Raw genomic sequence first — 27,746 nt, 5'->3', positions numbered from 1 at the left:
AGAAGTGTAGACAATGCTCTTAAGTAGCCTCGCTTTCCATTTTGTCTACCTTGGCAGCTGTCACAATATGCTATTAACTGGGAAACAACACAAAGAAGGGTGACATAATTCAATTAAGTACAGAAACTGCTTTAACTGTCAGTTTGTATCTCTTTTTTACACTGTTAAGTACACCAGCATTTTACCTCCAGCACAGAAGTGCTCTGAAAGCCATCCCCACACCTAAGCCATGCGCTGGAAATCGAAGTAGAAGCCACTGATGTCCTGACGTTTGATTTTTTCAGCTGTAGGGGTGTCTTGTCTGGGAAGGACACACATTCTGCATTCCAAAATCGCTTCCGCTATAAGGAAAAACAAACCCATTAAAAACCCTGTGTATATGCAATGCTTTTAAAGTGAAGTTTACTTAATCTAAACATCCCGTTTCTGAATACTTGCAAACAAATTCAATTTTTAAGTAAGATGGAAAAAGTCTTGAACATCTGCAACCATTTTTATGCAACACCGTGCAATAAGGATAACCCTAATGTCATGGTAAATTCACCCTCTGAGAAGTTAAGCTACTTTCTGTTATTTATGTTATACTTCCAGTACCTGTTAGCTGCCCAATGAAGCTGACAATTTTATCCTAACAGGAGAAGCTCAGTAAAATACATTTTAGCTAAATAATTCCTTCAAACTCACTTTTAGTCTGACTGAATTCTGTACTACACAGGGAATCAAAGTAGATAATCAATATCCACCTGTCCATTAAAAAAAATAGCAAGCAAAGACGACGCCAAGGGCCCCTCACAGAACTCTTCCAGCTTTACCAATTATGCTTCTTTTCATAACTGTTTCTCAAAAAGGTAGACCATGTGTCACATTTTCCTTATATGCAATGCTGGAAGTCATCTGGACTACCAGGCAAGTTATGAAAACAGGGTCCTGATTAGCATCCAGAGCTAATTTGATGCAATAGATTTTGATATTTGAGAACAGCTTAAGCTGTTGTCTGTAAGATGCTATACCAGTTTACACATATAAATCAAACTGGAGCACAATAAAGATCTCAGGGCACCCTGCTACTGAAATTTTAGAATTAGAAAATTTTAGAAAATTTTCACTGTATCTTCCTGAATGGGTCTTTCTTCTATTGATATACTTTCTCTCGAGCCATTAAAGTTCCTACCTATATTTAGAAGTTACTTCAAAGTTACGTTAATCAGCACATACATTTTCAGCCAGGCTGCTCAATCAGGACTGTAACATACACTTAGAACAAAAAGGTGGAAAAAAAAGTCTTGGGCAGCTTTCATCTGCTTCGGGACTGATTATGTGTATTTGTTTCCTCTAGATCTTCTGAGTGCTGACAAGAACAGAACAGGTACATTCCAAAAGCATACAGCGAGCAGCATCTTGGCTTACCCCTCCAGTCAGCTGGTCCCGTTGTGCAGCACAAAGACTCAAGCAGAACAAATAGGGTTTGTAATTTCCTCTGCTGGCAGCTGACCTTGCTAAGAACCCTTTCTAAAATTGCTGGGGGTATTTACACAGCAAAGCACCTACTACAAGAGGTCATCACCACCAGAGCCAAACCGTCTCCATATAACAGATATATTCTGGGACCAGCGCGGTTTAGCATCTTTGTCATTGACACGACAGTGGGATCGAGTGCACCCTCAGCAAGTTTGCTGATGACACCAAGCTGCGTGGTGCAGTCGACGTGCCGGAGGGCAGGGATGCCATCCAGAGGGACCTGGACAGGCTGGAGACGTGGACCTGTGTGAATCTCATGAGGTTCAACAAGGCCAAGTGCAAGGTCCTGCACCTGGGCTGGGGCAAATCCTAAGCACACATACAGGCTGGGAGGAGAATGGATTGAGAGCATCCCTGAGGAGAAGGACCTGGGGTTGTTGGTTGGTGAGAAGCTCAGCGTGAGCCAGCAATGTGTGCCTGCAGACCAGAAAGCCAACCGTATCCTGGGCTGCATCTAAAGAGGCATGACCAGAAGGTCAAGGGAGGTGATTCTCCCTCTCTGCTCTTGTGAGGCCCCACCTGAAGTACAGCTTTCAACTCCAGGGCCCCCAGCACAAGAAGGATGTGGACCTACTAGAGCAAGTCCAGAGGAGGGCCACAAGAACAATTAGAGGGCTGGAGCACCTCTCCTATGAAAACAGGTTGAGAGAGCTGGGGTTGCTCAGCCTGGAGAAGAGAAGGCTCTGGGGAGACCTTACAGCAGCCTTCCAGCGCCTAAAGGGCGCCTACAGGAAAGCTGGGGAGGGACTCTTGGTCAGGGAGGGGAGTGATAGGACAAGGAGTAATGAATTTAAACTAAAGAAAGGGGAGATTTAGATTAGATGTTAGGAGGAAATTCTTCACTCAGAGGGTGGTGAGGCACTGGCACAGGCTGCCCAGAGAAGCTGTGGATGCCCCATCCCTGGAGGTGCTCAAGGCCAGGCTGGATGGGGCTTTGGGCAGCCTGGGCTAGTGGGAGGTGTCCCTGCCCATGGCAGGGGGTTGGGACTGGGGCATCTTCAGGGTCCCTTCTGACCCAAACCATTCTGTGAATCTGTTTTTTGTTGTTGTTTTGTTTTTTAACAGCAAGTAGTACAACCTTGAATCTGATCCACTACTAAATGAGGAACCAAGAGCACAATTATAAGGATATGATGTCAAATAAGGAGGCTACAGCAGTTTAAACAAGAACGTTTAACGTTATTACATAAAGTACTGAAATCTTACTAAAGTACTGAAATTCCTCCCAGTGACCATGTTGCCTGACCCTCCATGTCCAGAACACTTAGACTTCGACACCCTACTATCCTCTGGGTATTACTTCTGCCTCTGCCCAGAGAAAGACATTTTTTTAAAAAAATACAAACATTAAGAAATGATGCATGTCAAGGCCCATTTTTTGGTTCTGTGTCAAATCATAGCATGGTCTCAGTCCAGTCAGCTACACTGGCTTCATCTCCACATCCCCCAAATGGATGACTTCTGCCAGGTTAAGATTTAAGAGCACAGGCAATGGTGCATTAATGCTCAAACTCATGCCGTGGTTATGTTGGTTTATTAGTAAGAGAGATCGCCAAAGGGCCTGACTCTTCAAGTTTCATTTGGGATTACTTCCAAAAATATCAGTAATGCTATCAGGCACATATACAGTGATGTGCTACTTATAATCCCACTACAGATTACATAGAAATACCTAGCCATTAATTTAGGCGCAGATTAAAACCCTTTATCATCTGGTAAAAAAGCAGAAGGATATATATATACATATATATATATATTTTTTTTTTTAATTAATTACACTGAAGTGATTTGCATTCTTTGAAAAGGGAGATTCCAGCCAGCTTCTCTGTTAATTTTCGCTTTGTTCGTTCAGCTTCTTTTTTTCCACCCTGGCAAGCATTGGAAGACTTGCTTATGTATACACTTCCACAACTTCTAAAAGACTTTGCAAGATACATTTCGCAGACCAGAATTTGCAGTACATTGGAGACTAAAATGTGGTTCATCTAAGCATGCTTCTTAACCAGGACACTCCGGTTTTGAAGAATGCGCATCTGTGCCAGTAACACCACTATGAGCTGCTCACGGGTTTACAATACGCTACTTTTGATGGTCAATTAAAAGCAGAAGCAGTTACAAACAAATGAAAAAGCCACACAAATGCATGCACAAAGAGTTACATAAAACAGGCTTCGTAATGAATTTCTATTGTTGGGAAGCCTTATAAACACAGAACTAGAGAATGACTCTGTTCTGTAAAGTTCCTCATCCATGTTATCCCTTAAAAATAAATCATTAAATCCCTTTTCACAGAAAATTCCTCTATTCTCTATACTATGAATACCAAAAGAAGCAAAAAAAAAGAGCATGGCCTAAGAGGCACGGCAGCTGAGGTAAGGCTAGCATTATGTCAGCTGACAACTGTCAAGGTTTGGAAAGGCATCGCCATCTAAAACCAGGAAGGATAAAAGCCACGTGTTAACTCCCTCTCCCTAGGGAAGAGAAGTCAGGGTGCATACAGAAAGGGCATGCTTCCAGTTGACTCTTAATAAACGAGTTATTTAATCCTCCACTTCTCTAGCCTGGATACAGATGGGCTGCGCAGATTTTCTGAGCAGCGCTACGGGGACATCTCAATGCAGAGGATCTCACAACAAACCAGAAACAACTGGAGTCTGGCCCCGTGCTGCTTTCCCCTTTCCCCTGTCCATTTCACCTGCACTTGGCCCTCAAGCTCTGTGCAGACGTAGCAACCAGGGACTAAACGAGAAGAAAGCTTATTTGGGAAGAAGCATCAGTTATCTGCAGCTGGCACAGCAGCTGAAGACAGGATATGGGGACCAGTGGGACCACTCCAGCAGCTACTCGGCACTGTCAGCTTGACTGCAGTCTGAAGAGATGTCAGCGCTGCCAACAGCTCTGGGTAATTGATAGAAGCATTTGCCATTAAAAAGCTGTCATATGAACACCACACAGCAGGAGAAGGTGAGATGCACATAGATGCAAAGTTACGGGACAAGAGCGAGCTGGGAACAGCCCCACGTAGCCTCCGCCTGGCTCGGGGCATTTGGGCATTGCAGGACCGTGCCCGTGGCCAGGAAGGCACCGTCACCCTCAGCTCTGCCAGCCTCGTCCCTGCGGAGCTGTGGTGCCTCACACCTCGGTGCAGGGATCTGCCGTCCCAGGGTCTCTGCCACAGGAACACATCAGCTGGCACGCAGAAATGGAAAGTTTTAGAGGGTTTTCGCTTCCGCCCCAGCCTGCTTCAAGGCAACTAAGAAAGTAGTATTTCAAGAAACTTGCTTCTCTCAATAATAAATATTTATAACAAAGCTAATCCAAAGGACATGCTGTACCTCGAGAAGCGCAGCACCAACAGTGAGTTCTCTTAATCTTGAGTAACAAGGTTAATCACAATCTTCTTCCTCTGGCATAAAGATGGGACGCAAAACTTATCTTGTGTAATTTATTAAAGCTATGCATGGAAAGTCTAAACCCAAGATATTGGTATAAAAAAATAGAGCACTGAATGGGGCTCAGAAGAGTTAGATCATGTAGATCTGGTGTATCTCACATATCAGGATGCATTACAGAACAGAGTCACACAGATTCTTGTGGATTGCATAGAGTGTCTGGAGACAAAGTATGTACTCTTTAATTTTAACTTCAAAAAAAGGTGAGGCTAGGATGGCTACTTTGTGCAGACATTGTCTGTTGGTCTCTGTTCATGAAAGCATTGTATTTTGTCTCTGGAACAATTTCTTCCATCTCTGGAGCAATTCCTTCCAACTACTGAAAAAATAAATTACTGTTGTAAATATATTACTGTCAATGGAATTGGGATCAAGCCCTCCATGCCAAAGGCACCAAAAGCAACCCTTCCCCCATTACTCCTGTAGTTATTCCCAGTAAGATAAAGGGTCAGTCAGCCTATGTGTGCAGTGAGGATAAGGGAGACACTCAATGAAAATTCAATGAACTGATAATGAGTATACAGCAGACTGTTAAAAGTATAGAGCAGAAGGCTGGTGCTGATTTTTAAAGAGATGTTGCTATCCAGAACATCTCTACTCAACTACATCTATAAATTATTACTTTTGCCAAATATTTGTTAAACAGAAGCACCCTAGAAGCTGTTTCTGGGAGCATATTTTCAAAGACTTCTCACTGCACAGCCCTTTTCATGACAGACAATCCCACTTTCCTGGTGCTGCGCCATAAAACACCGAAGAAACCCCCAGGAAAGCATTACCAAATATATCATCTACCTCACATGCAAGTAGCGTTTCTTTGACACTTTACCTTCCCCAACACAAAAAAAGCAAGGTAAGCTGGAGGACAACAACTAAATAAATATTTTGCTATGTGAACTCCTCCTGCTAGTGACATGCAAATCCAGAAATTAGTCATATCACTTAAACATCACTAAAAGCATTCAAACACAATTATCACATTATTCCCTAACACAGAACAGAACAAAAAGCGCTGACAATTTCAGCTTTACTTTCCTGAGACTTTTTGTGCTTTGTAATTTAAAAACCAACACTTCTGAGGGGAACCATCACAGCAAAGTACACAGAGATGTCAACCACTGACCAACAGCCATCCTCATCTTTCACCTTTGTCCTAATCACCTTCACAAAGAAGCGCTCAGAAATTAAAAGAAAGGAGTCTTGGCCTTTAAAAGTCCAATTTTAAGACAGCTTGAAACTGAGTTTGGCAACAAGAATCTCACTTTCAGCAAAACTCAGCACTCATGTCACTGACCTCCTGACAGCGCAGCTACTGTTTTCAGTGCCTGGATGGAAAATGGAAGTTTTCATTAGTTTGAAATATTGAAACATTTTGGCACTTTAAGCCTCCAAGTAAAGATTTAAATAAAGGCTGCATTTTTTCTAGTTAAGATTTTTTTATTCCTATGAAAAACGGCATGCATGTTTTCCAAAATCAGCTTGCAAGAATACAAATGACCTCAACTTAGAAGGGATCTCGTTAAGCTGTAGTAATTCATAAAAAAATGCTGAACCGTATGACCACGGTCACAGTGACCTGGCATACCTCCTTCCACACTGTCAGCATGCACTTAAAAACAAAACCAGAAAAAAGATTTTTTTTCAAAATACTCTTCTTACTGACGTTGATGTGTGGGACTAATATTTTTGGAAGCCTTAACCCCCTTCTTCATGTCTATGATTTTTACTACCGTTAACGAGAGGCTATTGCTATGGACTGATACATACGTAAAGGCGCACATACACCCCTACACAATTTACTATTTGAATATCAGATTTCTTTTTAAAACTATACATGGTTATGCAACAATATGAATGACGTGCTTAAATTGAAGGAAAAAGCCCTCATGGTATTGAAATACACTTTTTGTTCATAATTGGTGCCAAGCTGTTGTTAAAGACAGAAATCCACGCTCTATAAAAATGATTAGAAGTGAAGCATTTTAGAAAAGCTTTCACCAAATCATACAAAATATAACTAAAATGTATTATGGCTGTATGCTAAATATGTCGGGTTAGCTTGCTTTTTAAAACGGTTTAATGTAGTTGTCAGCAAACGGAGAAGACCGCTGCCTTCCCATTTGACCTGTAGGATTTTTGATGACCTAGGAATGTTGTGTACAAAAATTATTATTATTATCCAAAGCTGTCATCACGTTGCAACACAACCTCGTTCAGCCCCGCCAGTTACGTGTAGCTTTTCCACCATTCGGTAACTTTAAAAAGTTTAGAAGGATATACATGTGGTGTCACAGCATCACCGGGTGACTTACAATAGTTTATTTTAAACTTTTGACATTTCTCCTCCAGAAACAGAGCCAAAGCGCGGCTCCGTTAGACCCACACGGCGGGGGACACCCCAGCCGCCTCAGGCCCCGCAGGCGCCGCCCGAGCTCCCCGCTGCAGCACCCGGCGGCGGTGCCCGCGGCCGGCACCCCGCGGCCGGCGGGGCCGGGGCCGAGCCCCGGCGGTTGCGGCCGTTACGGCCGTTAGCCCCCCGCCCCCCCCGCCGCGCGCACGCAGGTACCTTCCTACTGGGCATCGCCCCCGCCCGGGCGGCCACGTCCGCGGTCACGTGGCGGGGGAGCCCGAGGGGAGGGGCGCCGAGGAAACCCCCTCAGCGCTGCCCGGCCCGGCCCTTTCCAGCTTTGGCGCCGCGGGAGCCGCGGCTTTTGATTGGACGGGCGCGGCGGAGCGCTGGTGACGTCATGGGTAGGGAGGGGAGTGCGGAAGGAGGAGTAGTAGGGTGCTGCGCGCATGCGCTTTGCGGCGGGTGAAGCTACGGGGAAGGGAAGGGAAGGGAAGGGAAGGGAAGGGAAGGGAAGGGAAGGGAAGGGAAGGGAAGGGAAGGGAAGGGAAGGGAAGGGAAGGGAAGGGAAGGGAAGAAGGGAAGGGAAGGGAAGGGGGGAAGGGAAGGGAAGGGAAGGGAAGGGAAGGGAAGGGAAGGGAAGGGAAGGGAAGGGAAGGGAAGGGAAGGGAAGGGAAGGGAAGGGAAGGGAAGGGGCTGTTTACACAAGTAGATAAACTTACATGCCAAAAAGGGGGTGATACCGCTGCCAAGTTGTACAGAATTTCTACTGAAACTCATCTGAGTTGATTTTACCTTACAGAAAGCAGTAATTGCAGCTGACTGGAAGGGAAAAAAAAAAGCCTGATGGTGACCTTTGTTAATGTTTCTCTGATAGAAGTGGAAGGACAGGCAGAAAAGGGATGTTTAGGTGATTTTTAATTGATTTTTGTACGGTCCTGAGCAGTTCAGTGAGTCTAATAGTGCTGCTGTTAAGAAACCATAAGAATGAATAAAAAGACAATAATAAACAATCCTTGTTAAAAAGATATTTGTGCTTTGTATCTCACAGCATAACTACTTAGAATTTGTAAGGCATTTATGTTTTGATAGAAGACACTGCATGACTGTAATTTTTATTATTAAGCCCTAATTACATATATACATGTCTATAGTTTACAGTTTGTATTTTTTCCAAGGCACCCTGTGGCCAATACCCGTCTCACATCCCATTTATAAAATAATGCTAATTAAAGTGGATTTCTCAAGGAGAAGAGAGCCAGAAACATCATCATCCACAAGTCACGCTGCCTTTCATTGTTGTGTTCAAAACAGAGTTAAAACCTGTATAGTCTCATCCTTCCAAAACTTCGCAGTATTTCTTCTCCAGTTACCAGATTGACAAATGAATTCTATTATACATCCTCAAAGTGGTTTTCTTTGATATTTGTAGAGGCATGTTACTGCACTATTCAGTTGAATACACTATGTTAGAGCTAAATCACAGAAATACTTGGACCACAGAAGTCTAGTCAGCTAAGTGAGTCTATGTTATTTTTTTCTATACATAGTCTCCTTCTGAGGATTACAAGATACTCACATCTGGGAAGAACTTATTTCTGATGAATCCTGAGAAGGTGATCTAATCAACAAATTTCCTTAATTTGTTTTAATGTTCTTCACAAAGTACTAAAATGACATGGAAATAGAGGAAATGGGCCAGGAAAACAAAACAAAACAAAAACCACCTATACACTATGAATTAAAATAGAACTGATTGTTTTTAAAATAATGTTTCCGTGGAGAGAGAGTAATGGATGTTTAGCTTCCTCACAAAAGTTTAAAGAAGCTTCATAATACTAGTACACTATTCTTCAAGTCCATTAAATATTTTTGTGAGTTACTGATTGACTGTGTTTGTGCTCAAGATCAAAGTTGCCGCTGCTCAGAGAACATTATGAAACACACTTTTTTATTTTGGTGCATTAAAAATCTATAAAAATATAAAATTCTGCTATTAATAAAATTTAATTTCTTTAGTAAAATGTGGAAAAGCATTTATTTTTTCTGTGGTCCTGTCGATTGTATGAGTGTTTTTAAACCCATGTGTAGAAAAAGTTTTTTCTCAAAGAAACGAACATATTTTATACAAATTGGTCAAAAGGAGGCTTAAATTACTGAAGCTGGAAGAACTTATTTATATTGATTGAATGTTCCTGTTCTTCATTCTAACGTGGGTTTATGGATTCATTTCCTCTTATGAAGCATAAAGTTACAATTCTAAAAGCTTTCCAGCAAATAAAACCTGCAAGGACAATGTGAAATTCAAACATAGAGGAAGATGTTTGATTTGAGTCATTTCCTTTGTTAAGTTTTAAAAGTCACAAATATCCCAACCACTTAACTGGGATGAGACAGAGGAGAAAAAACTCATTAAAGATTTTATAACCTGTGTGTTTAGGGTCAGATGGATTTTTATGACTGTAACAGGCAATAGATGATCCCAAGGTCAAGCCTAGTTCAAAGATAGGTCTCCAGACTAGATCCAAAATAACATTTTCTTCTGCAGACTGTTACAGTTTGGTGATTTCTAGCTTTCTAAGGTTTCCTAGGAAACGACATGCAAAACTTCAGATTTTTTAATCCCAAAGCTGTGGCATCTGTTCCGCTGTAAATTAAATTGTGTCACTGCCCAGTATGATGCACTGCTATGCCGAGACAAGGTGTAGACCTGTGAAAAAAACCTCGGGGGCTGTCAGATTTTAGCAAACCACATGGAGTCAGGTTCATACATTCGTGCAAATTAAAAACTAATAGCTGCTCATTTGAAAACCCAAAGCAAAAATAGACTAAATGAATCAACATATCCTTGAAGAAATGAAGAACAGGGTGGACACTGTGCTCCACAGAGCTGCCATACCACCCACCTGGCGTGTGCTGTGTGGAGATGGCTGGCCGTTCTGTATCTTTTCCTTGTGTTTCTTTGCATTCTGTGCTGTAAAAGAAATATGAGTAAATAAGCTGTATATGGGTCAGCTGTGTGCCCTGGCAGCCGAAAGGGCAAACCTTCTCCTGGAGTGCATCAAGCACAGCATTGCTAGCTGGTCAAAGGAAGGGATTGTCCTGCTCTGCTCTGCGCTGATGCAGCCTCACCTCAAGCACTGTGTGCAGTTTTGTGCATTACAATATAAAAAAGACATAAAACTATTAGCAAGTGTCCAAAGAAGGGCTGAAAAGATGGTGAAGGGTGTAGAGGGCAAGACGTATGAGGAGCGGCTGAGGTCCCTTGGTTTGCTCAGCCCAGAGCAGAGCAGGCTGAGGGGAGGCCTCATGGCGGCCTGCAGCTCCCTCACGAGGGGAGCGGAGGGGCAGGCGCTGAGCTCTGCTCTCTGGGGACAGCGACATGATAATGGGTTTGAGCCTGTAATATTTATTAGGACAGTATATTGACCAGTGACACTTTATGTGATATTTCGTTTAAGACTTTTTCTTTCTTCACCATGGCAATGTGGAGAAAACCTCTAAGGACCTGCAGCATGGAATGAAGGTAGAGGACACAGGGATTAGGCTGTCTGTTTAAGGGTCCACTGTGGTGATGAGTCCACTGTGGTGATGAGTCCATTGGGCTCCCCTCAGGAGTAGCTTCCTTCAAGTTCCAAAATTTGCCATAATTCAGCTAAGAACCAAAAGGTACAGCTCTGCCACTACCTACATTTTCCCAAAGCAAGATGCTACTTTTTTCCTGTTATTTGTCCCATCATCTTTAAGCATCTCTCTTTACCACATAATGCTTACTTATAAGCCTGCTTTGTACCGAGTGTAAGATTTTCTTAGTGCTACAGTCTGGAACTGGGAAGCGCTGCCTTGCTATAGAGCAAGTGGCCTTCATCCGTGCAGAAACACTTAAGGTCCCCTAAGGGGCCTTACTCCCAGTGGAAGTCTACCTTCATGGAGCTTATCTGCCCATGGGCAAACTGAAACTGCAAATGGACAATTGGCCTTGGAACTGATACATCACTTTTTGTGGAGAGACGTGATCATTTTCTAGGATGCAGTTCCAACGTTAGGCTAAACAAGAGTGCAGACCAGGAGTTTAAAGGGAACCTGAAACTTAAATTGAGCCTGTGGCACAGCCTTCTTCTTTTGTAGCATAGACATCTTGAATATTAACATGCCATGATTTTGCAGTTTTTGTGTTTTCCAGTTTCTATCTGTTTCCATTATGGTTTACTTGTTTGCTTACTTCTTTGGTTTTTACTAGAATATGCAGTAATGAGGGGAGCAGGAGGTCCCATATGTTTCGGGGAACTCTGAGGTGTCCCATACTGCTCCCACCTCACCTGTTCCTCCCAGTACATTAGTTCCTTCCTTGTCTGCTTTGGCTGCTGATCATTTTGGGGTTGCTTTCTGCCTGATTTCTCTCTACTTTTTCTTATCTTGAAGTACCAGAAATGTTCTATTAGATGTCTTTTAGAGAAAAGCTATTGCATGGTAGGCAGCTTTAAGCTGGGGAATAAACAAGTGTCATAAATTACTAAAAGCTGAAGATGCCATGCTAGGCTGTTTTCCCTATACAAGAAACTCCATCATTATTATTTTATTAACTTTTATAACTTGTAATAAAGTGAAAACTGAAAGCCAGATATTCATTCTAAGCCATCTTGAGCCCTCATCTCTTTTCCTGGCATTTTTAATGTAATTTGTCTTGATTCATTTCCTTCGTTCTTTCCTTCTTTCCTTCCTTCTTTCTTTCTTTCTTTTATAACATTTCTATCTGTAGAACAGTTATCCTTTTAAACATTTTTTTGGCATCTACTAGTGGTACAATATGTCTTCTCTTTCAACATAATAAATCATTGTTTTTCTCTCAGTACTACACATCATTAGTAAACAGGACTGAAGACCTGGGAATTACCCTACTAATTTCACCAGATTCAGATCTGGCTTTGAATTATTTCTCCCTGAGCTGCAGAAAGCCCTGTTGGGGTCACTTCCTCGGTAAAGTCTGAACTGTCACAAACATTCCAGCCAGAGTTTCTATAAAACTCAAGCTTTTTCTATAGTGAAATTTAACTGTGCTCTGATTTGGGCATTTGTCTTAATGCTTGTCTCACTCATAATTAAGCTCATTTCTTTTTGGTTGTAATACCCACTTGATGATGCCAGTTAGAGTTCCTTTTTCCTCAGGCTCCAACTCATTAATTTTCCAGAAACGTGACAAGGGAATGTGCTACAGCACTAAGGCTGCTTTCATTGCTTTTCCCACAGTCATGCATGTTGGACAGACAGCTTGGACTACAGCTGTCTGGAAAAGCACTCTAAAACATCTCAATTTGAAAAAAGCAACCATGGGATAACCCTCTAAATGTATCACACAATTGCAGAATCATATAATAGCTGAGGTGGGAGGGAACCTCTGGAGGTCATCTGGTTCAACCCATCTGCTCAAACAGGGACACCTACGGCAAGTTGCCCAGGATAAATGTCCAGGTAGCTTTTGAAGACCTCCAAGGAGAGAGAACCACAACCTCTTCGGGCAACCTGTGCCAGTGCTCCGTCACCTCCACAGGAAAGAAGTGCTTCCTGATGTTTAGACAGACTCCTGTGTTCCAATCTACGCTCATCGCCTCTTGTCCTGGCACTGGGCACCACTGAAAACAGCCTGGCACCATTCTCTTTGCACCTCCCTTCAGGTATTTATAGACCCTGGTAAGATCCCCCTGAGCCCCCTCTTCTCCAGTTTAAACAGTCCCAGCTCTCTCAGCCTCTCCTCATAGGAAAAGTGCTCCAGTTTCTTCATCATCTTGGTGGCCCTACCTTTCTGGTACGTCCAGGTCTCTCTTGTACTGAGGGGCACAGAACTGGGCCCAGCACTACAGGTGTGGCCTCACCAACACCTGAGTAGAGCAGACGGATCACCTCTCTTGACCTGCACAGCCCTCTGGTGAGTCAGCCGCTTCCCCCAGTTTCGTGTTATCTGCACATTTACTGAGGGTGCACTCCACCACACAGTCCAGATCATTAACGAATATTCTAAACAAGGCTGGTTCCAGTATTGACCCCTGGGGTACTCCACTCATTACTGGCCTCCAAGAAGACTTTGTGCCACTGACCACTACCCTGTGAGTCTGGATGTTCAGCCAGTTTTCAATCCACCTCACTGTCTGTTCATCCAGCCCATACTTCAACAGCTTCTCTATGAGAAGCTCACAGGGGACAGCATCAAAGAGTTTACTGACGTCCAGAAGACAATATCTATGCTGACTACTCCTGATGATTTTCTTTTCCTTCATGTGCCTGGAAGCGGTTTCCAGGATTAGCTGTTCCATCACCTTCCCAGGGATCAAGATAAGGCTGACTGGCCTGTAGTTTCCTCGGTCCTCCTTCTGGCCCTTCTTGAAGGTGGGAGTGACATTTACTTTCCTCCACTCTTTGGGCACTTCTCCCAGTTGACACAATTGAACAAAGATTATGAGGGTGGCCTCACAATCACAGCTGCCAGTTCCTTTAGCACTCGTGGGTGCACCCCATCGGGGCCCATGGATTTATGAATGTCCTTGGTTTGCCCCAAATCAAGGAAGTTTCTTAAATTAATGACTAGCACATGTCAGTATATTTTCTCAAATGTAGTATTACTTGTGTCATAGCTTGTTCTGCGATGTTTCATGCCCAGTCATTAGCCTGTTTCCCTCTGCTCAGTGTAGCTAATCTAAAGCTGCCTGCTTTGATGTGGTGATTAGCAGACACAGAACATGCTGAGATGTAAATTCATGCAATTGCGTTGTTACACATAGGCAGTCTTTTGCATTCTCTGGTTAGTGGAGCTTTTTTTTTTTTAAATTATTATTTTTAAAGTGCTTATCAGCAAGACAGTTTTCACGGAAGAAGGGAAAATATAACTTGTGTTCTGTAACTACTATATCTATTTATCCTCTATATCAGTATCTTCCTGATGGCAATTCTTCTTTTTAAGATGAACTTACAGGACTGCAGAGAGAAAAAACAGTTTGTGACCTTCTAGCTTTCAAAAAAGCAAGTACCTTTTCTAACACTATCACACTCCTCACAGTTGTTCTGTTACATTTCTGCTTTCATGTTTGAGGCTTATTTGTGTTTAAGTTAGGAAATGAAAGCGCTAACTAGAAAATGGTTGGGTCACTTTTAGTAACTTACTTGCATAAAAAAATCTCTGTTGACTACAGCACTAGTCATGAGTCTCTTCTTAGATACCCATGCAAATTAACTCAATAACATAATATGACTTAGAAACACAATAGTAACAATGAGAGGTGAAGGGAATCCCAAATCAAAATCCAGTGTATGAGTGCACATTAATTTCAGGAGTTGGTTCCTGATAGTTATCAGATCCAAATACTTTAGCTTTCCTAACTGGAGTCAGGCATTAACTCAGTAATCTGAAGCTCAGTACTTAAGTTTTGGTTGTTTCCAAGAGCTGAAGTTTAGATGCTGCTATTGGAAGCAGAATGTGGATGTAAGAATGTCTCAAGTGATTAATGTGTAATTAATAATAGAGAACAATTGTATACAATTTGCACTTAGCTATTTTAACTTGTATATAATTCCTATCAAACCTGCAGAGCTTGTAAAATAACACTGGCTCTCACAATACATTAGGTGCCTGGAAGCGCTCGCAGGCCCTGAGTAATGGATGTTAATTGATTTTGTTTCTGGATAGATTCCCTTTGGCTAATGGGATCTCAGCCGTGATGTGCATGACTTCAACTCTCCATCGAATAGCATGCAGCAAAGGTAACGCAAGGTGTCAAGCCGTATGCTTGCAGGCATTTGTAGCTGAAAGGCAACTCCACATTTTTCCACAGCCTCTTGCCCACAGCAGTGCCTCCCTTCTCTGGAAACCAGAAGGAGCAGCACAGCAGGATGGGGTGGATCTCTGGTGCAGGTGCTTGAACAGAGTTTAATATGGTTGGACTGGCTGGTCTTGGAAGTCTTTTCCAACCTTAACGATTGTATGAGAGAGATGCAGTATGCGGGTTGTTGCTTGCAACAATGCCAACAAAGTCTTCGCTCCTCAGGATCACCGGTTTCTGAAGCGCGTTAGTTTAAACGACGCCGTCCTGCACGCTGACTTCACGGGCACGCCTTGGCGCGTCCTACAACCACCGCACCTGCAATACAGAGCCCAGAAAGAATTGGTTACCCAGAAAACCAGTTTCAGGACCCACCAGAAAACCAGTTTCAGGACCCACCAGAAGACCAGTTTCAGGTCCCACCACACCGGTGCCCCCTGAACCACAGCCCGGGGGAAACGAAGGGCTGTGCGAGCCAGCGGCGGGGAGGCCGGGGGGGGCACGGCTGGGCTGAGGGGGGGCTCACGGGCCCGGGAGCACCCCCGTAGGGCCGGGCAGGGCCGGGCACGACAACCGAGGCCCGCCGGCGGGGGGCAGGCCCCGGGAGCCGCCCCCGGTGCCCGGCCCTCCGCCCTCCGCCCTCCGCCCGCCCCTGGCGGCCCGGCCCGGCCCTGCCTTCCCCGCCCGCTGCGGCGCGATGTGGCGGCGGCGGTATGTCAGCGCCCGGCAGCTGGACGGCTTCCGCCACTACAAGGTAACGGAGAGAGCCGGGGGCACGGAGGGAGCCGGGCTGCGCCCCCCGCCCCGGCTGCCCCCCGCATCCCGGGGGATGGAGGGGCAGGAGCCGGGAGGGGCTGGCCGGGCGGCGGGGCCAGGCGGCAGCGGAGGCAGAGGGAGTCTCGGGGAGCCTTCCCGAGCCCCTTTTTGCGAAGGAAGGGGGCGAGGGGTGGCTGTAAATCCGTGTTTCTGCACGGCACCCGGTGCGGGTGGTGCTCGCCCGGTGCCGTGCAGGGGCTCGGTGCGGGAGCGTGCTTGGGCTTTGGGACGTAAATCAGAAAGGCAGATGAAAGCTGACTTGAAACGGGTTGGAATAAACCTCGTGTTTGCAAATAACAGGCCTGCAGGAGTCAAACGGCTCATTAACTGTTTAGATTTACCTGTTAGATTTACCTTACTGGATTTACCTAGGAACTATGTAGATTTACCGACCTTTACCACCACGTTACAGGTGTGTGCGGTGCTACCCGGGTTTGGTTCCCAGGACACAGCCCGTGCCTTGCAGGGGGTCTCAGTGAAGCTGCAGGTGCCCGGGATGTGCAGTGCCACCCCGCTGACATACCTTCACCCCGTGCCCTGGCACAACCACGGGGGACGTGGGCCATCCCCCGGCCAACCTCGTATTTTAGGCTCAGTTTCCCGAAGCAGCCCCACCTTGCGCTCCCCGTGCTTCTTGCTTCCAGCACGCGCCCTGCCAGCCTTGCCTCCGGCTTCTGGGGGCTCCCACCTTGCCCTGCTCGCTGCAGAGGGAATTATCTGGGAGCAGCCGTGCCTGCGAGAGCCTCCGCAAGGTCACTTAGCAGCAACTGGTTGTGCCAGCAGCTTGTTAAAATGTACTAACCTGTCTGGGCGTCTGCCGTGCCAGGGGGATAAAACACGCTGCAGGCTGCATCTGGCTGCTGGCTCCGAGTTACGCAGGCCCCTGCTTGAACGGTGGAGCCACGCTCTTGACTGAGGTTACCAGAGGAAAAATAACAGGCTATTTTTAGCCTAAACAGACATAATAGTTTCGGGATTAACTCTCCTGAAACATTTTGAGCTTGTAGTACAAATACAAGGAATTTGTGTTACAGTCTTCCTTATCGCTTGAGTAAAAGTAGCTGCAAACACATGCAGATGGAAAGAAGCGTAATACCATTTTCTTTTAAACTTGTAATCGCTGTATACTACTTAAGAATTACAGGGCGAATCATTACCTGTACGCAGAATTGCATATTGCAACACTTTAGTTGAGCGTATTCAAATTACTTTGGTTTCTCAGAAGCTCTGGAAAATATGTTGATAGTTTTCTTAAATCATAGGAATCTGCCAACACACTTGAGAAGTATCAGTTAAACTGTGCTCTGAAACACTAGGGTAAGTACGGGTTTTAGAAAAGTGAGATCAGACAGTGACTTCTTTATTATCTCAGGTGGCTCGGGACTGGGACATCCAGAAATCCACAAACCCAAATGATACAGGCTACACCCAGAGAAACACAACTGCGTGAGGTCAGCGCCGCTGAGCTGGTGGGGTGTCTGCACCACCTTCCTGGCGCTCCAGGTTGCAGGAGGAGGTGGCAAAGCAGGCGATGGCAGCTCTGCCCCCTAGCTGCCCTGCCTGTTCCTGGAGTGCAGCTCACAATGGGTTAAAGCCCTTGGAAAATGCAAGGGGAATGCAGCCAGGAGAGGCAAGGGGAGCTAATCACTGTCACCATCTCCTCTCCACCTCCTCTCCTCTCCCTCCCATGCCCAGGGCTGCTGCCACAACCAGAGCTTTGTTCTCACCCCTCCCAGGCCTGAGACAACCTCTTATTGCCCTCTGGCTGCCATCTCCCCCGTTCTCCCCTTCATCCAGGGCCTCATCCTGCTCCTCCACCTTCCCAGCCCTGCTGAGGAGAACGCTCTGCCTTTGATGCTGAGTCAACAGGACTGGCACTAAACTCAGCTTACTGTGCCCAGCACACACCAGTTTCCTCTTTTTGCACCCACCTGGGTATCTCTGTAGCACGTTTCCTGGTGGACCCAGACCTACAGCACAGTGGAGGGTTGCATAGGTTGGCCCTGTGAAGAGCTAGGTAATCCCTGGAAGGATTTATTAGCACATGCTCAATATTGAGCTAAAACACTCTTGCTTCAGACCTGAAGCGTGCCTAGGAAACTAGATGGAGGCATCCGTCTCTCTATTGTGCACTATATTGCAGCATTATATTTGCACTAACATCGGTGGCTCAATATGATCTGCACTTTGCACAATTTCTCCACCAACAGCTGGGAGCCGATCACAACGCAGCTCAAAAGACTGACATGTGTAATCAGTTCCATTTCACAAAGGTAAACCTTGCATGAATAAATTACTTGGTGATTTTCAAAATCTTCACACAGCTGAACTCGTTTCTTTGCCATGAATGCCTCAATTGTACGCCTTAGCCACTTTCTGTCTCTTGCTCGCGGTCGGAGGAGGGTCTTGGCAACAAAACCAGTACAGTTCTTTGCAAAGGGAATGGCAGACCTCATGAATGCAAAGACTTCAGCACCCTTTAGCACCATCAGGTGCGAGCGTTCATCAGTTCTCTTTGAATCAGTTCTCTTTGAATCAATCAGTTCTCTTTGAATGACCCTAAAGCAGATGTATTAGGAACAAACTGGTACAGTTATGAGTGTTCAGCCCATGGAATTGTGCTGGAACCATTTTGGTGTAAAACCTTCTGAAATCCTTATGACATGAACATAGATCCTCAGTGCCAGCTATTTTACTTGCTATTTCGCTTTATATATGTATACTCCTGTTGGTCTACTCCTTATGTGAGCGAGGACATAGCCGGTCAGAGATTGTTCTGGTTGAAAGTGTGCAGTGAACAGGTGGAGGTGTGACCATAAGACAGATGCAATCCTAGGTGTTGCTGCTGCAATAACTCTTCCTTGCAGTTGCCTCTGGGGCAGATGGGCACGTACTGATTTCAGGACAATTGCAAGCACAGGAGATCTGCAACTGTAGAGCAGAATAAGCCAATACCCGGACTTTGTGCCGCTGCCTAGCATCTGGTGTGACTTGGCTGAAATGCTGCAAACAACTATAGCTATAGGACTTGGATCGTGTGATTTCTGCTGTTAAATTTGTTACCAACATGTTGCAGTTCTAGAGAAGTACCCATGGAATTTATGAAAATTGCATTTTCTGTCTGTTTGGATTTCTGTTGGAAAGATGCAGTTCTGAGATAGCCACGTAATGAGTACAAATAAAAGCAGAATTTGGTTCTTTATTTTTGTCCTCCTCACTAGAATTGAATATCATAGAATCACAGAATATCCCGAGTTGGAAGGGACCCATAAGGATCATCAAGTCCAACTCCTGGCACCGCACAGGTCTGCCCAAAATTTCAGACCATGTGACTAAGTACACAGTCCAAACGCTTCTTAAATTCAGACAGGCTTGGTGCAGTGACTGCTTCACTGGGGAGCCTGTTCCAGTGTGCGACCACCCTCTCGGTGAAGAACCTCTTCCTGATGTCCAGCCTAAACCTCCCCTTCCTCAGCTTAACACCGTTCCCACGGGTCCTGTCACTGGTGATTACAGAGAATAGGTCACCTGCCTCTCCTCTCCCCCTTGCAAGGAAGTTGTAGACTGCGATGAGGTCCCCCCTCAGCCTCCTCTTCTCCAGGCTGAACAGGCCCAGTGCCCTCAGCCGCTCCTCATATGTCAATGTTAATACACATTGTTAATATGTAATATTATATTAATATAATATGTTAATGCTAATATGCTAATAATGCTAATATGTTAATGTGGAGCTCTTGTTGCCATTGTTGCCATTGCCTGTTCCTTTCACCAGGATTTTAGGGTTTCCCCTGCAAATCTGCTTTGAATCGGCTTTTCTACAGGACATTTGGGCTGAGGTTTTCCAAGACAAAAAACTTGCACTCCTCATCATATTTCATGATAAATGAGATCCAAGAAAAAGGTACATGAGCTTGACTCAAAGAATGGGCTCAAAGAATAGGCTTTGCAAAGCATCATACAAAAATCAGATATGATATTACAAATTCAATGGCTCTGTGTCCAGGTGGAGGCTGGTGACAAGTGGTGTCCCTCAGGGATCTGTCTTGGGACCGGTGCTGTTTAATATCTTCATCAGCGACATAGACAGTGGGATTGAGTGCACACTCAGCAAGTTTGCAGGTGACACCAGGCTGCGTGGTGCAATCGATACAGCAGAATGAATGGATGCCATCCAAAGGGATCTGGACAAGCTTGAGAAGCGGGCCCACATGAACCTAATGAGGTTCAACAAGTCCAAGTGCAAGGTGCTGCACCTGGGCCGGGGCAATCCCAGACATGAGCACAGACTGGGAGAAGAACTCACTGAGAGCAGCCCTGCAGAGAAGGACTTGGGGGTTCTGGTGGATGAAAAGCTCAACATGAGCCAGCAGTGCGTGCTTGCAGCCCAGAAGGCCAACTGCATCCTGGGCTGCACCAACAGAGGAGTGGCCAGCAGGGCGAGGGAGGTGATTGTGCCCCTCTGCTCTGTTCTTGTGAGGCCCCACCTGGAGTGCTGCGTCCAGGTCTGGGACCCCCAGCACAAGAAGGATGTGGGGCTGTTAGAGCAGGTCCAGAGGAGATCCATGAAGATGATCAGAGGGCTGGAGCACTTCTCCTCTAAAGAAAGGCCGAGAGAGCTGGGGGTGTTCATCCTGTAGAAGACAAGGCTCTGGGGAAACCTCATTGCAGCTTTTCAGTACTTAAAGGAGACTTATAAAAAAGATGGAGAACAACTTTTTACTCTGGCGGATAATGATAGGAGAAAGGCGAATGGTTTTAAACTGGAAAAGAATAGATTCAGATTAGATGTTAGGAGGGAATCCTTCACTCAGAGGGTGGTGAGGCACTGGCACAGGCTGCCCAGAGAAGCTGTGGATGCCCCATCCCTGGAGGTGTTCAAGGCCAGGCTGGATGGGGCTTTGGGCAACCTGGTCTGGTGGGAGGTGTCATGGCAGGGGGTTGGAACTTGGGGATCTTTAAGGTCCCTTCCAACCCAAGCTGTTCTATGATTCTGTGATTCTATGATCCTATGATTCTGTGAAATTAAGGTCAAAAATGCCACATTCTCACCTGGCGTGTCTACAGTATTCCTGTCATTTAAGATGTTTTTTAAGGTCTGAGCTCCCTGTGCAGAGAAGGGGACACCAAATGAGGTGTATGTGATTTCATTTCAGTGAGACTTCCGATACTGTCCCACATTCTCGTAAGTAAACTAGGTAGAGGTAACTAAGATGAAATCAGCATAGAATGGAAACGTATTCCTCTAAAGAGTAATTTTAAGTTCTGTGTCAAAGTAGGAGGATATATCAAAGAGTCCTACCTACAGAGCTGTCTCTTTGTCCCAGCTCCATTACTGTTCAATACTTTCATTAATTGCCAGAACAGAGAATACTCTTGTAAAATTTTCATGTGACACCAAGGAACTTTGAAGAATAGGCTTATGATTTAATATGTTCTTGAGAGAGGGATATATAATGGCCAGAAATCAATATGGTAAAATCCTGTAAGTAAGTTACAATGCTTAAGGGAAAGAAAATCAGCATTTCAAACATAAAACAAGAGACAGCAGACTGCAAAACTGATACCTGGGGATCAGTGTGTCAGCAGCGTTGTAGCTGTTCTAAACAAGAGAAAAATGTTCTTAAGTGTGAAGTGTCATAGATATGTCAAAGGGGTTACATATACGGCTGTTCTTGAGGTACCACTCAGGTATCAGCTGGAATAGTGTGCCCTGCTTGCTTTGGCACACAGTTTACAGTCCACAAAATGGCTTTAAAAATATTAAGAGACCTAGAAAACACAAACCATGAGAAATAGTCTTAATACAGTAGGAACAGGAGAATAACAGCTAGTTAATCTTCATGCATGTCCTTTTAAAGAAAGATAATACGCAACCTTTGGCTGCACAGAGAGAAATTTAAGTTAGATGCTGTGTCAGCCTTGCATTGATAAGGGCTGCTAAGCACCAGAACAGCAGGTACTGGGAGGGGTTGTGTAATCATTTCATCGGTCTTAAGAAATGGTTTGATTTCTCTTAGGAGGATGTAAAACCTAGTGCTTAGTGTTAAAAACCAGTTGCTTACCACTTTTTTAGCAAAGTTTTGGCTGATGTGTTTTATTTTAATTTGCCAATGTGGTTATTTATCACAAGCAATTGGAAGGCTCATTACCTCATGGTAACTCGATCTACTTCCCGAACGTCTCATAAATGTGATCCTGCATTAGATGAAAGCTCTGGGCTGGAAGACCTCTCAAGTTACATCCCAGCCCTCCTTTTGGTGAGTTAGAGAAACAGTATCAGGTCTGGTGGTAGTGTTTCAAGGTTTGATCCTTCCTCTCATGCCCACATATAACAAAAGAGCAAAGTGTGTTCAGTATAGTACAGTGGGTCACTTTGTGTAAATCCAGGACTGGACCACTGTGAAAAAATTAGAAGACCGGATTTCTGTTAAGTCCTTACACATTTCTGAGGCTACCTGTATACCTAGGAGATTCTGAAATGTAATAGATTCTGCTCACATTGTCTGAATAGGAGTTTTGTTTTCAACTCCAGTAGCACAATAATTTTACATGATTATAAAAAATTAGGGCAGGAGACTTTCATTTGTATATTTATCTGGAACTTCTTAGGAGACACTTAACACTCTTCATGGTTGGGCACGGATGGCTTCATGTACGATGAATACAGTGTTTATTATTCAGTGTTTTTGCAGATGGTATTTTTAGTTTCTTTTTCCTAAATTTTAATTACAAATGTTATTTTAAAACAGCTATCACCAGTTTTATCAGCAGTAGTTAGTTTTTTAAACCACCTCAGTTTAATAAGGTGTTTGACTGTCTGAAGAACTGAAAAAGATTCCCTCAGAATAATGTTTTCTATTTTCCATAAAGTCAGTGAGTCAGCAAGTCGTTGTCTCACAAAGAAATTCTTGCAGTCATCTTCATACTAACTACCTCAATGAATGACCTCAACAGGCTGGAGCACTGAGCTGCCAAGAACCTCATGCGGTTCGGGAAGGAGAGGTGCAAAGTCCTGCTCCTGGGGAGGAAGAACCCCAGGCACCAGCACATGCTGAGGGCACCCAGCTGGAAAGTCACTCTGCATAAAAGGACCTTACTGTCCTGGTGGACACCAAACTGAATGTGAGTCAGCATTGTGCCCTTGCTACTAAGAAAACTAGCTATATTCTTGGATGCATCAGGCAAAGCATTGCCAGTAGGTCAAGGGAGGTGATCCTTACCCTCTACTCAGCACTGGTGAGGCCACACCTGGAGTGCTGGGTCCAGTTCTGGACCCCTCAGTACAAGAGAGACCTGGACATACCACAAAGGGTCCAAGGTAGGGCTACAAAGATGAAGAAGTGCCTGGAGCACCTCTCCTTTGAGGAGAGGCTGAGAGAGCTGGGACTGCTCAGCCTGGAGAAGAGGAGGCTCAGGGAGATCTTATCAGTGTCTGTAAACACTGGAAGGGAGGGTGCCAAGAGGACAGAGCCAGACTCTGTTCAGTGGTGTCCAGTGCCAGGACAAGAGGCCATGGGCACAAACTGGAGCACAGGAGTCTGTCTGAACACCAGGCAGCACTTCTTTCCTGTGCAGGTGACGGAGCACTGGCACAGGTTGCCCAAAGAGGTTGTGGGGTCTTCTCCTTGGAGATCCTCAAAAGCTGCCTGGACATGGGCCTGGGCATCCTGCTCTGGGTGGCCCTGCCTGGGCAGAGGGTTGGACCAGACAGCCTCTAGAGGTCTCTTCCAACCTCAATCATTCCGTGACTCTGTGAGTTAGAAGACTGGGAGTATAATTAAATTTGGTGAATAATATGTAAAATAAAACAAATCATTCATTACTCTTATGTTTTCTCTTGCTATATGCATGTGTAGAAGAGTCACAGTCTAACTGAACTACATAACTCTGAAAGACTGTCTTCATAGGCCCATGATTTCATGTTCCTCATCCTGCTGTAATGGTAGCTGAGATCATAATGTGGTGTACCAAGAGCTCTGTAAACATTATTTTCCTTATACATATCAAATGCTAATGCTAATGAGTCAGCAACATAATGAAACCGTATCGTAAAGATGTTGCATTTGATATTACCTGCTGCTGGACTTTTTCCCAATGATGGTGTAATTGTACATATTTTTGAGTGCTACATTACACCCATGAATTTACAAAGGTTTTCTGTTCATGAGATCACTTCTGGGGCAAATACTCTGGATATAAAGTGTTGTATGCCTTGCTGAGTCTCATAAAAGTGCAAATAACAACCACATAATTTCATTTTATTGCTTATCAAGAGATGTTAGCGTTCTGAAATGCTTACTGTTTTTATGTGGCGTATGCGAGGCTATGCTTACATACACATTTATGTATTCATATGTATTTTTGTTTATTCATCTGTGTTTTAACAGAAGACTAATTGATAAGATGAATCTGTGAATTGGATGTGGATTATTTGCTTTAAAACTAGGGGAGCCATTCTTTTACAAGGTTTATTTTGTAGAGGGAGGAATTGAGTTTTTGCATCTTTCTGTGAAGTATCGCCTCTCTTTTGTGCATCAGCATACTGGATCACACAACCACTTAGCACATGTGGTACATTAGCCTCTGCTTATCATCCCTCATGAAAACTGCAGCCCGCTGTTATCTGCCTGCCCTTTTGGGCCTAGAGCAGTTTCTTTGGGTTCCCCAGAGGTTTGGGTACAAACCCTGGCAGAGCTCCAGCTGGGTGGGAATTCTGGCTACTGTTTATGCAACGCAAGTGTTTGTACACATACACAAAGAGATATAGCACAGAATCCTAATGTCATTTCCTTTTGCTGTCTGTCAAAGACAAGTCTACACAAAAAATGCACAGAAATCAACTTCCTTGCCATGTCGGGGCATATTTGAATAGGGGTGGTTAAGGATCTTTTTGTGCAGTTCCTTGAGATTGGGCAAGCTTGGTTTTTAGCAGGGTTTGTGCTTTTGCCAGTCTAGGCTAGCCTCTAGCTTTACAGCAACAAATTTGCACCTGCCTTCTGTTATCCCTTGCTCAATATTTGTTCATATTTCTGGGTTCTTTTCTGTAATTTTCTCTTCTTTGTTAAGTGTTTGGACATGTTCCATTACACAAACCCTTCACCTGAAGACAAGATAGGCAGCACCCTTAACTACTGTTAATTGAAAAATGGTTGCTGACTTTCAGCATTACCCCTCTCCACCTCTCCCTGGTTTGGGTAATGAATTGGAATTGAATGTATTTGGATAATGAATGTCAGTAATGGATTAGATCTATCTTATCTCACACGTTGAGCAAGAACTTAACTCTTGGGGCCAGCATGTTATGACTTCTTGCCCCAATATGTGCTTTTCTGTCAGTAGTAGTGTGGCCCTGCTGTCTCTCACAGATCCCACATTTCAAGCATAGTCAGCAGACCAGGCCATCAGCCTCTTACTCCCGGCAAATGGGACTGTGGGAGGCAGGAAGCTGAACGTGAGCCTTCAGTGAGCCCTGGCAGAAAAGAAGGTCAACAGAATCCTGGGTCATATTAACAGTAGCATAGCCTGAGGGGAGTAATTATCCCCCTTTACTTGGCATGTGCTAGGCCTTATCCAGAATACTGCGTTCAGTTTTGGTCCCCCAGTACAAGAAAGACATTGACAAACTGGAGCAAGTTCAGTGGAGGACCACCACGATGGTTGGGGCCGGAGCACTTCCCTCATGAGAAGGGGCTGCGAGACTGGTGCTTGGTTGGGCCTGAGATGAGTCAGCTCCAGGCACACCTAACACCAGCCCCCCAGTGCTGACCTTCTGAGGTCCCTTCTGACCCGAACTACCCTGTGATCCTAACCCGCGATTCTGTGAAGGAACGATGAAGGGTGAAGGAGGCAACGGCACTGCTCTGCAGACAAGAGGACGGGCCGCTAGCAGGCATGACTCCCCGAGAGCAGCCTGTCCCGACCTACAGCTCCACATGCCCCATGGCATCACGTGTATGTGTTCATACAGATCTCCATTAAATGACAGGATGTGGCATGTGGCCTAAGGCATGTGTCAGAATTCCTGAAAATGGGGAGGGAGGTCTGAACGATGACTGTACATCTACAAAGTATCCATAGCACAGCAGTTTATGTAATAACAGCTTCCTAACGTCTTAGTAATATCAACCAGAATTGTTGAGTTGTCCAAATCATCACACTGTGATTTGAGCATTTTACTAGGAATATTTTAAGGATAAGTGTAAGGATAACTTAATCATATTTCTGAACTGTGAGTGTGCATAGGCTAATGGAATAGAAGGGGAGAAGGTCAGGGCACAGGGGACCTCCCAGGAGCACAGCTTGGGCAGCCTCTCTTCTCTCACCATGCAGCTACATCCAGCACGACCATCAGATAACAGAGCCCACAGCCTCAGACCCTCCAAAGAGACAATCATTTGCATCTGAGGATGTGACTGCATGTTCCCCACTCCCTGCTCTTCTCCAGGCTAAATTACAAACCCTTTTCTTCAGTTTCTACTCGTGTGTTATCGGCTTCAGCCCTAGATGTCTTAGAGGCTTATACTTCCTGGTCTTAGGTATCAGTGACCTAATCAAAGTATAGATCTATGGACGGGGGGGAAAGGCAGGGTAGTCCAAACTAAGCAACTGGACATACAAAATCTGAGTCATTTATTTATGAATAATTAACTAAGTGATGGTATAACATAATTTCATTATTAGAAGTACCGGACTTGTGCTTTGGAATATATCAGCACTTTTAAACTGCTGAACATTTGGAATTTATTTGGCATCCACGATGTTGTATAGCTGTCTTGTTGTATAGTTTACTTCTTTCCCTTTGTGAAACTTTTATTAAAACCCAAGACTCTGTCCTGTAACGTATACAAGCCTGTAAAAATACATATAAAGTACAATTAAAAACCTTGTGTTTAATGCATTCTAGGTATCTGGAACGTGGATGGAAAATTATTACCAGATGTTTCAGTGTTCTCTTTAATTTTTTGTGTGGTTCCGGAAGTGCAAAATGCCGAAGAAGGAAAGTTTGTGTTGCATAATTATGAAATAACTTGCCCAGAAGGGAGAATTCTTACTGAGCTCTCTTAAATAACACCTGATTGATCCCTGAATTAGGAGGGTCATTTCTGTAGCTTAGGAAAACACAAAAACTCATCTAATGCAAAAGAGGATATACCTCACTTAATCCATTACCATTCCTCTTGTCTTGTATGTTAGTTACCAATCTGGTTGTGGTGACATTTTTTAAGCAGGGAGGAGATGTGATAAATAATGCTGTAGGAGGGTATGTATAGCTGTTGGGTCGCTGTGATGGCTGGGGACATACCTGGGGGCTGGGGATATCAGGAGCCACCCAGGGTGAGCAGGACAGGGCCTGGCAGCCAGGACCCATCCCACCACCCTGGCCAGGAGCAGGGCAGGCCTGGGGACACCAGGGCAGTCCCAGCCCTGGGCATCAGGCACCTTCCTGGAGATAGAGATGGGTTGAGGTTGGGCCAGGATGCTGGCGCATGGGTAAGGGTAAGTCCCAGATCAGTGGGTCCGTGGCCAGGTATAGGGCTCCCACTGAGAGATGCACCCAGAAAACTTGCAAGGGTAAACACTGTCAAGACTATGTGTAATGCCTTCTTCTTTATCCCAAATATTTTAAACAAAACTAATAGAATTTTGGACTGATATAAATCGTATTGGAGGGATAGTTGGGTAGTTAGTAAGACATTATCACTTATTTAAATCTTTTTTTTAATTTTTATTTCAAAGATATACCAATGAACATCAGGTTTTCAAAGCATTTCCATCAGCAGACCCCCCAAAATTTTCCAAATGACC

At 44.7% G+C, this 27,746-nt stretch overlaps 2 protein-coding genes across 4 annotated transcripts in view; one reads left to right on the top strand and one right to left on the bottom strand.

Moving 5' to 3' along the window:
* The window catches only part of SPIDR (scaffold protein involved in DNA repair), a 203,988-nt gene extending 196,279 nt beyond the window's left edge, over nucleotides 1–7,709 (bottom strand). For both annotated transcript variants that reach the window (XR_013947887.1, XM_080583611.1), the window contains exons 1-2: nucleotides 7,537–7,709; nucleotides 186–341 (exon numbers count right to left, since the gene is read on the bottom strand). Coding sequence is in view for 1 of the 2 variants with exons in the window: in XM_080583611.1 (XP_080439737.1) it covers nucleotides 186–341; nucleotides 7,537–7,551 (171 nt within the window). In the remaining variant the exon portion in view is untranslated. The remainder of the gene's footprint in view (nucleotides 1–185; nucleotides 342–7,536) is intronic.
* An 8,066-nt stretch (nucleotides 7,710–15,775) lies between these two features.
* The window catches only part of LOC308188912 (ethanolaminephosphotransferase 1-like), a 56,018-nt gene continuing 44,047 nt past the window's right edge, over nucleotides 15,776–27,746 (top strand). Inside the window, exon 1 of one of the 2 annotated variants that reach the window (XM_080578442.1) lies at nucleotides 15,776–15,879. In XM_080578442.1, the coding sequence (XP_080434568.1) occupies nucleotides 15,823–15,879 (57 nt within the window). In that variant the 5' untranslated portion in view covers nucleotides 15,776–15,822. Of the gene's footprint in view, nucleotides 15,880–18,172; nucleotides 18,215–27,746 lie in introns of those variants that run through there. The other variant, XM_080578443.1, reaches the window with a different exon arrangement.

This window comes from Anser brachyrhynchus, assembly GCF_964034855.1.
Source record: "Anser brachyrhynchus genome assembly, chromosome: 2".
NCBI classification, from domain to species: Eukaryota; Metazoa; Chordata; class Aves; order Anseriformes; family Anatidae; genus Anser; species Anser brachyrhynchus.
Note: the sequence above shows the minus strand (reverse complement) of the source record. Positions and strands in the feature narration are given on the sequence as shown.